The sequence below is a fragment of the Lontra canadensis genome, unplaced genomic scaffold (assembly GCF_010015895.1).
Source record: "Lontra canadensis isolate GAN:19392208 unplaced genomic scaffold, GSC_riverotter_1.0 scaffold4, whole genome shotgun sequence".
Classification (NCBI taxonomy): Eukaryota; Metazoa; Chordata; class Mammalia; order Carnivora; family Mustelidae; genus Lontra; species Lontra canadensis.
In genome coordinates this window covers 49,369,559-49,381,648 of record NW_022630998.1, presented here as the reverse complement: position 1 = coordinate 49,381,648, position 12,090 = coordinate 49,369,559, and the positions used below count along the sequence as shown (strand labels likewise).

The 12,090-nt window shown below is 37.9% G+C and overlaps 1 protein-coding gene across 11 annotated transcripts in view; it reads right to left on the bottom strand.

Moving 5' to 3' along the window:
* Window positions 1–267: 267 nt before the first annotated feature.
* PDE4D (phosphodiesterase 4D) overlaps window positions 268–12,090 on the bottom strand; it is a 1,277,424-nt gene continuing 1,265,601 nt past the window's right edge. For all 11 annotated transcript variants that reach the window (XM_032850069.1, XM_032850078.1, XM_032850089.1 and 8 more), the window contains 4 exons: window positions 5,026–5,180; window positions 4,000–4,122; window positions 3,332–3,514; window positions 268–2,638 (listed from right to left, as the gene is read on the bottom strand). In XM_032850069.1, coding sequence (XP_032705960.1) covers window positions 2,222–2,638; window positions 3,332–3,514; window positions 4,000–4,122; window positions 5,026–5,180 — 878 coding nt within the window. In that variant the 3' untranslated portion in view covers window positions 268–2,221. The remainder of the gene's footprint in view (window positions 2,639–3,331; window positions 3,515–3,999; window positions 4,123–5,025; window positions 5,181–12,090) is intronic.

Below are 12,090 nucleotides of genomic sequence, written 5' to 3'. Positions count from 1 at the left end.
ATCTGAGCTACATAATTATTCTACCAAAGTTTCCCCTGTGGATGTCAGGGTATTAAAATAGGGACTATCTTCAGCTTTGGATCATTTTCTTGGCTGATGACTTAGTTATTAGTCCAGTAGACTCCTGGAGAAATTCCAAATATAAATGTTGTCCAGGGTTACAATTTTTCTTGACTATTTATTGTCCATTTAGACAGATAATCTTTTTGGTCTCTATTTCAATTCTTGGATATGAATGTGAAAAATGATTATTTGGGCTCCAAATTCTTCAAAGAGAAAGCAAATACTTTATTAACAGCTGAAATGGGAAGAGTCCAAACTAAATAAGTACCCCAGGATGCCAAATGAAGGTAAATACTGGGAAACAATCTCAAAAATTGTAATACATTTCTTGGTGCTAAATGCAGCCAAGAACCATCTCTGTTACTTACGTAGAATCTTTTTACCCAACCTAATATTTTAGGGTGGTGTTACATTACCAAACCTCTGGTGCCATTGGCATCATCAACTTCTTTCCCTCAGTGCATTTAAAGATCTTCTCTATAAGACATACTTATGGACCAATGATAACTGAGAAAGCAATTTCTACATTACTTGGTGTCCATTAAGGAAGAGTAGTTGCTACACTTAAAACCACTTTTCAAGAATATTCCTCATATAGTTCTTAATCTTATGGTGAAATCATGGAAACAAAAGAGCATTAGTTGTATCGGTGTTTGTTAATAGATTCTGCTAATATTATTAAAAGTCACCTAGCTAGCTGTTAACTCTTCTCTATGAATTAAGAATAAAAGTTAGTCATTATATATGGCCTTGTGGTCAAAAAGAATGGTGACTCTAGCCAGACTACCTGCTTCTCTTCATCAATCAGAATGGTGGTGATATATTTGATAAGACCCCATCTAGTGAACATGGACAGAGTTTCAAACACACACTAAAGAATAAACCAGCACAAGGGGAAAAAGGTTTTCTTACTACAACTGACTGTGAAAACAATAAAAATGAGGATAAAACATGTGGGTTATTACAAAGACATGCACTTGTGAAATGAGGGTCTACTGACACAGCAAAAAGTTACCCGAAGACACTAAGTAGGAAAATATCTAAAAAAGACTGACCATTTTAGCTACAGGGTATTTATATATCTCTTACTTGCTTCAGACAACACCAACTGATGATTGTTTATGAGGCTTAAGACACATTAGACAGAATGCACATCAAAGTATTACAGAACAAATATTCACTTTGTACACTGAAAAAAAAATGTCAGTGAGAGCAACTCTGCTTATTGGAAAAGACTGAAATGAAAGCAAAGTAAATGAAGACCTACAAAAAGGGTTTCCTGCAACATGAAGTTGGGTTTTGTTTTAAAATATGGAAGTCATTGGTATATAAAACAATGAATCACTACAAATTAGTTAATTGCTATGAACTCTAAGGTGCCAAGTAAAATTCATAAATTAGATTTATCCAGTGTAGCACAGATTTGTACTGAAAACTTGCAAGTTACTCCTTAGAAAAAAATAACCAGTGGCAGATGAAGTTTTGAACATAGTTTTTTAAATATAATACCTCAATACATTTAATAATAAAAGTAAGCTCTACAAAAAATCTGTTTTACATTATCATACAAAATGTAGAGGTCAGTGCAGCTCACTGAACTGCACTGTTCAGTCATGTATCAGGAAGACTTGAAATTAGAAAATTATACAATTTCTGTGGCTCATCTTCCTCCTGGTAACAGATTCATGCTATGTCCTATTCCTGACACGTATGTTGCTTCATCCATGGGTTCACTCTGTCTGTGTAATGCCTTCTTTCTGCTGAAAATATTGCAAACAAATAAAAAAGAAACCCCAAAGCCTATCAACTTTTGGGCTGCCCGATGAGCCACACTCCCTTGAAAACATTGTGGAGTTGATTTTCTCCGCTCTGTCAGCTCTTACCAAGCTGAAACCTTGTTAAAATGCTGTTCGTGAAGATGTCCCCCTTGCTCTGATGACATGGAGGTGAAAAAACTGGTTACAATATTCCTGAGCGCCAGACTGAGTAGTCAAGGTCAGTTTTGTTCAACAAACATCCTGGCAGATGACAGTGAGGTGTGACCATGGTTGTGGCATGTGACATGCACTTTGGAAACAATTTTTCTACTTAAATTAAAAAAAAAGAAAAAAAAAAGAAAAAAAAAAAGGAAAGAAAAGGCGTGACATTCTTTGCACTGTTACGTGTCAGGAGAATGATCTTCTATTCCACAGGGTTCGGGCTGGCTGTCTTCTTCCTCCCCCACTGTTTCCTCTTCCACCTGCTCATCAAGGGGAATTTCAGTAGACTCTGAGTCTTGAGTACAGAGAGTCTTGGAGTCACTGCAGCTAGTGTCTTCTTCCACTTGACTTCCACTGTCCTTTTCGGTGTCAGACTCGCCATCTTCCTCTAAAGTTAGTTCAAATTGGAACTTCTCGGTTTGACCCTGCCGGCCTTCCTCCTGGTCATCAGGTGCTGGGGAGGGGCTCTGAGGAATTGTGCTCTGGTACCATTCACGATTGTCCTCCAAAGTGTCCAGAATGTCCTGGGCATCAGGATGCACGAGGTCGGCCCATGTCTCCCAGAGAGGATGAACAATATAGTCTATGAAGCCCACCTAGTTAAAAAAAATTCCGGTATGAGCATAAGACTTGGGACTAAGAAACAATGGAAAAGGTGAACTAGATCCCACAAATACCTGATTATGTATCTAATGATATCAATTTATATACATATATATATAGTTTACATTAAAATATAAAATATATAACATGGCTCACAAACATAACACTGAACAGAAGACTTCTAGCCTGAGTGTGGTAAAATAGTCACTACTTCAGGCAATAGTACATATAAAAGTGTTGTTACTAACTTGTGAAAATTAGCAAGAACTCTTAGTTCAAGAGTATGTTTATGATGTAAACAATTTCCATTTGTTTACAGAGTTGAGCTTAGGCATTAGACCTGGACTTTATTTTAGAATGGCCAATTTATAGGTGAATCTAGATAACTGAAGTCGGACCAGATACTCTATATGGCTTCATATAACTGAATTCACTTATGAGTTCAGATAGACAAATTCTCTCTCTATATATATACTAGATGAATACAGCCATAACGGATGGATATAATATCATGAGAAATGAATATATGTCCATATGAATAAAAATCATAAGAATGAGAGTTTTCTGGCCTGTCAAAAAGTAATTTTAAAGACTCAATGAAATACCATATGACATGCATAAAAAGTGATCAAATGTTCAGGCTGGAGTTGTGCTCTCTCTGCAAAACTTTATGCTTAATGCATCACCTGTGACTTTTCCACAGACGCATTGTGCTTGTCACACATGGGACTGATCTCCATGCCCCGCTCCCTCTCTCTGTCTCCTTGGCGGAAGAACTCCTCCATGATGCGGTCCGTCCACTGGCGGTACAGCTGGAGTGGCTTTGTGGGGTTGCTCAGGTCTGCACAGTGCACCATATTCTGAAGGACCTAGTAAAAGTGACAAACGCTTTATTCAGCACCTGCTTCTTCTTGCCCCCCCCCTTTTTTTTTACTAGAAACTCACAGTGGATGAATGTGACACTTAGAAATACATGTAGTTTAAGATTCCTTCCAAATAGCTCAACTATGATGTGTCTATGTATGGTTCACACTTGTATTAACAGCCCCCAACGATATCCCTTCCACCGTACCAAAATATCATAAGAAACTGTTTTTGTGTGCATGGCTGATTAAGTTCAGAGCTGCTTAAATGGTCGGTTTTGTGAGATATTAGTTTTTTTTTTAAACGAAAATTCAAATTAAAAAAAGCTAATAGTTTTATCTGGTTAATTCTCAAAATTAAGAATTTGGTTTAAAAAATTCTGCTTAAAATTACTAAAATTGTAAGATGCAAGAAAGGAAACAGAAATCTTATCAAAGTTAGACACGGACACATGTGCACACAAACAGAACAAATTCAAATGATGTTTTACCTGAATCCTATCAGAATAATTATCAAGAAGAAGAACTCCAGAACTTGTCACTTTCTTGGTTTCAACCATAGTTTTCAAATCAGCCAGTAGATTCATGTGTTTTGACATGTCTGTTGCAAGTACCTTAAAAGAGTATTTTCATAAGTAACAAAGTCCAGAGGATAAGTCAAAATTTGCATATGAAAACATTAATGCAGAACGTGAAGGAAATGGAAAAGCACTATGGCATCTAACAGCAGTGAGTGGGAATTCTGTACTACTACTCCTTTGGGCAGCCTCTTCTGTTTTGCTGAGGGTTTTCTGAAAGCCCAGATGAGAATGTGCAATATACAAAAGGTTAGCAGCAGCAACCACTTTCACAGTGAAAAACCACTTTTTCACAATGAAAAAGATGAGATCTGTGGATAAAAAATCAGCACATGTTCCAAAGTTTTTTCCATTCCTTGGACTAGAAAGTGGTACCTGGACTCTGACCAAGGAACTCAACACTGTTCACAGAATACTTCAGAACCTGGTGAGTCTTCTGCTGTTCCAAGACAGTAGAAAACTCCTTAACTCCTACCTTTGTAGGTACAAAGCTTAACGCAGTACGTTTCTGATAACCAGAGTTTTTCCTGTGTCTTGTAACCACTGTGAATACTGTGCATAAATACAAGTCATGGATGTCCATAAATAGTACCATCTACTGACATAAATTTATTTTCCATTTCACAAGTGGAAAAAAATCCATTTGAATTAACTGCTTTTGTTAGTCATTTTCCCTGCCTGCCACAAGACTGGAGAAATTTAGAAAACCAAACTAGAATGGTAAGGGCAAGCCATTCCTATTCTGAACTCTAAACTGCTGGAAGGAGCAAACCTAGTAGGGAACATCACTGCTGGCAGCACGGGTGGCTTCTTGAATATAAGCGGCAGTGTGATGTTTGGAAACACATGATTCTGTTTACCTAATACTCATCTCATTCTTACACTTTTAGAAAACCACTTGCATTACAACTCTCTTTTTTGTGTTTATCAGCTACTTACAATGTCAATGACCATCTTCCTTAATGATTGTCTTTGCTTTTTGGTCAAATTCTGGAAAATATCACAGTTTTCTTCCTGAAGCAACTTAAAGCCCACAGCCAAATGATGGTTCTCCAAGACAGAAGAATCATTGTACATCAAGGCAAGTTCAGAGTCTTGAAAGAAAGAAAGGAGAGAGACGATAAACAAAGCCATTTTTTTCTGAGTTTATCTTATTTTTCATATTCTGACATAGTTTGGGTTTAAGAAGCAATGTCCCCTCAACATCTCTGTTAGCTTTACCATTATATGACTCTGCCCCGGACAGAATACACTAGTTAATTTAACAGTGGAAAGGGCACTGGAATCTTAGGAATGAGTTCTAATGCCACTGATATGTGATAAGTCATTTCATTCTATCGATCTCCACTGTCATTTTTCTAAAGTGGAAGAGGAGTTGGGCCAAATGTTCTTGAACCTCCCCTCCAGATCTACCACAGGTGGCTCCACGGGCAGCAGAACACGACATCATTTTTAACAGCTGGAACATATCAACAGCATACATTGTCATGTTCCTGCTAACTGTGGACCACCTTCCCAACATTTCATAGAATGTAAGGATCATATGGTTTAGGATTATACTCAAGAACAGTCTGGAATAAATGAACAACACTAGATGTGTTCATGCTGCTCTTACTCATTTTTTCCCATAGCATAGCTTTGGAAGTCAAAGTTTTACTCATTTTTTCCATGTTCTTTTCTGAGTATCATGGTAGTCACTACATACAGATACACTGCCCTTCCCACCTGAATGCTCATGACTTCACAGAGACAGGTGGTCAGCTGCCTACATAACTCCGTGATGAAGATTTTGCTTCTCCCTTATGACTGCCCTGGACCTGTGTGTTTTAGGCAGTAAGATCCTGCTTCTTTCCTAGTTCCTATAAATAGTAGACAAGATTCCATAAGATGGTCATTAAAAACAATTTGTGATTTATTCTGTTTCCACTTAGGTCACTGTAAAGACCAAAAGCACATGTATTTGATCTTTTTTTCTGACTAATGCGTGGGAAATACATATATTCCTAAGAAAGAAATATCCAACGTTACTTAATGACTATTTTAAAGGAACCAGGAAGGAGAAGAGAGGTAGACATATTTCTTTTGTGAAGTCCTATGAATTTACCAGTACTATAGAAATAGGAGTTTACACATCTAAATTTTTGTTTCCAAACCACAGGAACTGAGATGTGTAGAGTACCAAGAAGTGGGTGTGTATAGTCTATTTTGGGGGGATAAAACAATAGTATTCATTCATTCATTCATTCATTCAGATAGTATCTGGTCAAGTCTGACTTTTAAATAGACTCTGAAAGCTTCAAACTGTAAACATTTATCTATAGATGATAAACATAAAAATTCATCTCTATAGGATCTTAACACATGGTATTATGGTTTCTACAGTAGATTCCTATTAAAAGATACAAACTGGAAGGAAAGCAAATGTTTTCTGACTGGACAAAATCAGGGTTTGTCCAGGGTTCTTGTAAGGGAATAAGTATGCATAGTGATAAGGGGCATTATTGCATGAACTGACTCAGGCTTGCAAAAACCTGGGCTAGTTTATATATCTCATGAAAAAAGAAGAAAGCAAATAAGGCTGTGGATCCTGCAGAAGAAAAAGGTGATGAGTTATTACTTTAAGGAGGAGGGTGATCTGTGGTATGGATTCTCTAACAATGAGTCTCAATTCTAATCAATGTAAAGATGCGCTTGCACACAGAGGGTGGTCCAAGAGTCCTGACTAAGCCTGCCGTGGAAAGCTGTTGGCTCCCGAGATTTACTAAGAATCCAGACTGGCCAGAAAGGTGATGAAAGATTGCTTATGAGTGGGTGTCACCGTTCCCTCCAGTTTTGGGGCTATTAACAAGAAGGTGGTGAAGACCACGAATTTTTAAATGAACACATGTTACCATTTAAGCAACTGAACCTTGGGGTAGTCATTTAAGTTTCTACTCTTCTTTAGGGCTGAAGGCACATAGACACATATAAAGGAGGTAAGACTCTGCATCTCCAGAGAAGTTTTTCTCCAAAGATGCTACCGCAGCATTCCTATATAGAATCCTTGAAGGTTCAGGAATTACCAGGAAGCTGCCTTCAAAGTTTGCACTAAGGTACAGGAAGGTAGGGTGGAGGGTGAGAAAATAGTTTATAGAACATTTCTGTTGAAACCTCTTTGTCCTCAAGGTCCAGTATAAGTAACCTCTTGCATGAAGCCCTTCCTGGTGACTACAGGCAGAACTGCTCACTTTCTGCTTAATACTTTGTATCACTGATTTGGCCTTGATCACATTCTACCTGACTTGTCATTATCTCTGTTCAAGTCTTTTTTTAAGATTTTATTTTTATTTATTTGAGAGAGAGAGCAAGCATGAGAGGGGAGAAGATCAGAGGGAGAAGTAGACTCCCCACAGAGCTGGAAGCCTGATGCAGGACTTGATCCCAGGACTCTGGGATCATGACTTGAGCCTAAGGCAGTCACTTAACCAACTGTCGCTTAACCCCTCTGTTCAAGTCTTAACAGTCTTAACAGTCTCTGCCAAAGACTGCCTAGAGACTTAAGACCCTGTATAAAACGAAAAGTTATTCATGTGATGTGCATGGTTGTCTGGTTTCCCTGGCACTTCTGAACAAAATATTTCTCCTTGAAATGGGGAAGGGAAGTGGTAGTTTTAAGATCTAGTTGCCAAGGACAAAGGATTAAAACTGGCTCAATTCATTAATGCCCTGTGCCTGTAACTTGCCTTATTTTTCTCCACTGGACTAGTCCCATCTGATATTCATGTGTTACAGTTGAGTCTCTTCCAGTGGAAGGCAAGCTCTTCAGAGACAAGCCATTATCTTGTTCACCCATATATTCCTAATGTCTAGAATGTTGTTTGGCACAGAGAAGGCTCTCAGTATTTTTTGTTGAATAAAATATCAATCTCTGTAGTATTTCTATATAATCACATTTGATAAAAATGAAGTTATCCTTATTTTGAAAGTGTTAGATTTATGCAGAAAAATAACATTCTATATATAATCCACAGATACAGCTATGGAAAACTTATTTTAAAATGAGACTAGAGGAATAAAACTGTGTATATTGGTAGCTAAATCCAGCTCCACTTTAATGTAGTGAAATGTCTCTACTCTTGGAAGTCAAAGCCGTATGCTTTGAACACATGACCAATGTGAGTAAATCTTTTCCCCTAAAATTTAGGCATCTTTTCGATAAACAAAAATTACTTGTTTTCCAAGTAAAATTTATTACTATATATATTCTGTACTTTTGACAGTGCTACATTGTTTCAGAAAATAATTCTGTGAAGTCAAATGCTTTTGTTATGATAAATACTCCCCAGCATGTTCCAACAAAACTTTATGACGCTATTTACATTTTATGGGTTTATTTACACCTACTATCTTTGAAAAAGACTGATACAGATTCCTACCCTGGAATTTCAACTTCTTAAAATCCTACTCAGATTTCCCCATTCCCCAAATCGCTTACAAAACTTAATCAATTCTGCCTGTAGCATTGATGCTCTGTTTTCAAAACCTCCATGAATTTACCATGAATGTACGTATCATTAGTATCAAATCATTTGGCACCTACAAGTGGAACAAATTATGGGAACTGTTGTTACAACTAAGAAGCAGAGGAGTACCAGGAATGGGAAGCAGCCTGGTGAGCTCCAGAGCCTTCCAACAGAGGATGTCATAGAACCTCACTGTGCCTCTGTAGCCTCCTTAAAATAGAACAAGCGACCTCTCAACTAGGGGTTTGTAAATGTGATGATTAGAAGTCTTTAGAATTCTCTATTATAAGAAACAGATTCAACCCTTGGCTTTGGACACGTTGGCAGCACCAGCTCCAAGGTAAGAGTTGAGAGTGTGCTAATCTGAACCATTGAGTCTCAATCAATCCATGAAAAAAACAGAAAACATACACTTAATGTCTGTCTATCTGTGTATCTGTAATATGTTATTATATAATTATTATCTGTGTATCTACATATAACGAATTTCCTGCAAACTAAAAATAATCACATAATTTTGATACGAGTATTTACAAAGCTATTTATTGCAAGTTTACAAGTTATGGGAGAGACTGCTTTATAGAATGCTGTGAAGTTCAAACTTACTTGTGTTACTGGTCATATTAAGCTCTTCTGTGTCCTGAAATAAAATGCTTGCTGGCATGATACCTAGTCAAAAGCTAACTAAGACAGTGATTTCTATACTGACTTGGGGCTCTGATCCACTCGGGGATACTTTCATGTACCAGGTGATGATGCTGATTCACTCTCTCAGGAATAACACAGCCTTTTCACACCCCGCCTGGGAGGAACTATTAGCAATCCAAAGCTGCTCTGGGAACTGTTAACCTCCCAGTGTTGCTGAGGTCTCAGAGAAAGGAGATCATCACACCATCACTGAATAACAAAGTACTTCCAGAAGCAGGATTAGTTACCCTTCCACCTCAGGCAGGTTCATCAGCAAAATGACCTTAAACAGACACCGCTGGCCATTGTCACTGTATTTATAATTGTCCCCTAAATTTGTTCATCTCACCTATCTGAGAGTCTCAAATTTTGGAGGGTATCAGATTCATCTGTGGACTGAGGCCTTGCTAGCTTAAATTTCATACTCCATGGGTCCCTTAATACCTGCCAAAGTTCTCCAGTACCAGACTAAGCTCATTTGACTTAGGGGGTCTACAGGAGAGAATAACAGAACAGGTTCTCATTTTTCTTTAAAAAATTATCAGATTACTTGGAAACTGACTTTATTATCAGTTGTTTTAGCTGATAATAATCTCTTCTTAATCTAACCTCTTTTTATTGATGTTACAATAAGAGAACAAAAATACTGTATAGAATAGAATGCAAAGATAACACACCAGTCTATGTTTTGCATGCCTTTTTTTAAAGGCTGACATTAGAACAAAATTTTTATGTGTTTGTAAAATTAGGAATGTATCAAGACATGCTTAAAAATCAAAATAATAAATCCAGTCAGGCTACGGAAAAGTGCCAGCACAGAGTACACTGTACCATATGACCTCTCTGCCCTTCTCACAAGGATAGTCAACCCTAAGCACTGATGCTTTAAACTCACATAGTTGCAGCCGATGTGTATAAATATTCAAGTGTTAATACTGAGTAATGCCTTGATGACTCTTGAAAGCACCCCATTATAGGTTCTCATAAGATAGCTGAACATGAGATGTTAGCCTCTCCAATCCTGGGTTAATAAGTTCATAAGCCAAACTTCTAAAATGTACTTGAGTATCCACACCTCTCAGGAAATCCATGACTTTCCCAATGCTCCTACATAGAAAATGAGTCACAGAGGTGCATTTTGTTATAGAGTAGTCCAAAGGCGATCGAGATATAAAAAATAGATGTAAATAATTTTAAAGATCTGAGTTAAATCTCTCAAAGTGAGGCTAATTTAAATTGCCTCTTTAAATCTGGCTACAGCAAAGTATAGGGAATAAAAGGGGAATGAAAAAACGCCACAGAGTTCAACATCTTTAGTCACGAGAAGGCTGCTATCCACAATGCCATAGCAAAAAAGGGAAGATTTTTAATAGATATAAGAATTTCTCTAACAACTTTGCTTTTTGTACATAAATGTGAATTTATAACATTAATCTACCACAGTAGGAAGAAATAAGATAATACTACATTTAAATCATTTACCAATTCACTTCAAATATTAAAAGAATAGAAATTTTGTAAAACTGAAACCTCTTTGCAAAGGCATAGCTCAAGCAAGCCTACCTAAACATTCCCTACAGAGGTTTTCCAGGAAGCTGTGTGTCAGAGATGCCCCATATTAAACAGTCTCTACCACTCCTCATATGTCCTAATTCAGTAATGCCTTTTTTTCTTTTCTTTTCTTTTCTTTTTTTTTAAAGATTTTATTTATTTGACAGAGAGAGAGAAAGAAAGAGAGGTCGAGATCACAAGTAGGCAGAGAGGCAGGCAGAGAGAGAGAGGGAAGCAGGCTTCCTGCTGAGCAGAGAGCCCTATGCGGGGCTCAATCCCAGGACCCTGAGATCATGACCCAAGCCGAAGGCAGAGGCTTAACCCATTGAGCCACCCAGGCACCCTGCCTTTTTTTCTTAAATAAAGATTCATTTATTTGAGAGGGAGAGAGCAGGCAAGCATGTGCATGAGCAGAGAGGTTGGGGGGTTTGGGAGGTGAGGGAGAAACAGATTCCTTGCTGAGCAGGGAGCCTGGGGATCGATTCTAAGACCCTGAGATCTTGACCTGAGCCGAAGGCAGATGCTTAACCAACTGAGCCACCCAGGCTTCCCAAGTGTTGACTTCTTATCTGATGAGATGTCATGGGTGAGAAAAAATTTAATGGTTAAAAATATTTAAATAAGGGGCGCCTGGGTGGCTCAGTGGGTTAAAGCCTCTGCCTTCGGCTCAGGTCATGATCCCAGGGTCCTGGGATCGAGCCCCACATCGGGCTCTCTGATCTGCAGGGAGCCTGCTTCCTCCTCTCTCTCTCTCTGCCTGCCTCTCTGCCTACTTGTGATCTCTGTCTGTCAAATAAATAAATAAAATCTTAAAAAAATATATTTAAATAAAAGAGAAGTCAAAAGAGATAATAAGTCAAAGAGATGTGATGTAAAAAGGAAAGAGCAGAGCTGGGCATGGTGGTGTATGAGGAAAGAGTAATCATAGCCTCTGAAGAGGATGAAATGACAACCTACATAGAGTGAGGAAGGTTTAACTTTTCCTGTTTTTATTTAAAACTTTAGGGACAATGTAACTATCTAAATCTTTCTGCGAACTTTCACTTCTGATTACCCTTTTCTACCAACACATTATTTCTAGAGAAGTACTGAAATGCATGTTTTTCAAACAACATAAGCCTCATAGGATAAAAACGGTAATTTTCAGAGCTAGGTTACATTAACACACACGATCAATAAAATGCACATTTACACATCCCAAAAGAACATTACAGCTCTGGAAACATCCCAAGTTTATAAACAAGCTCGGTCATTCTAAGACATA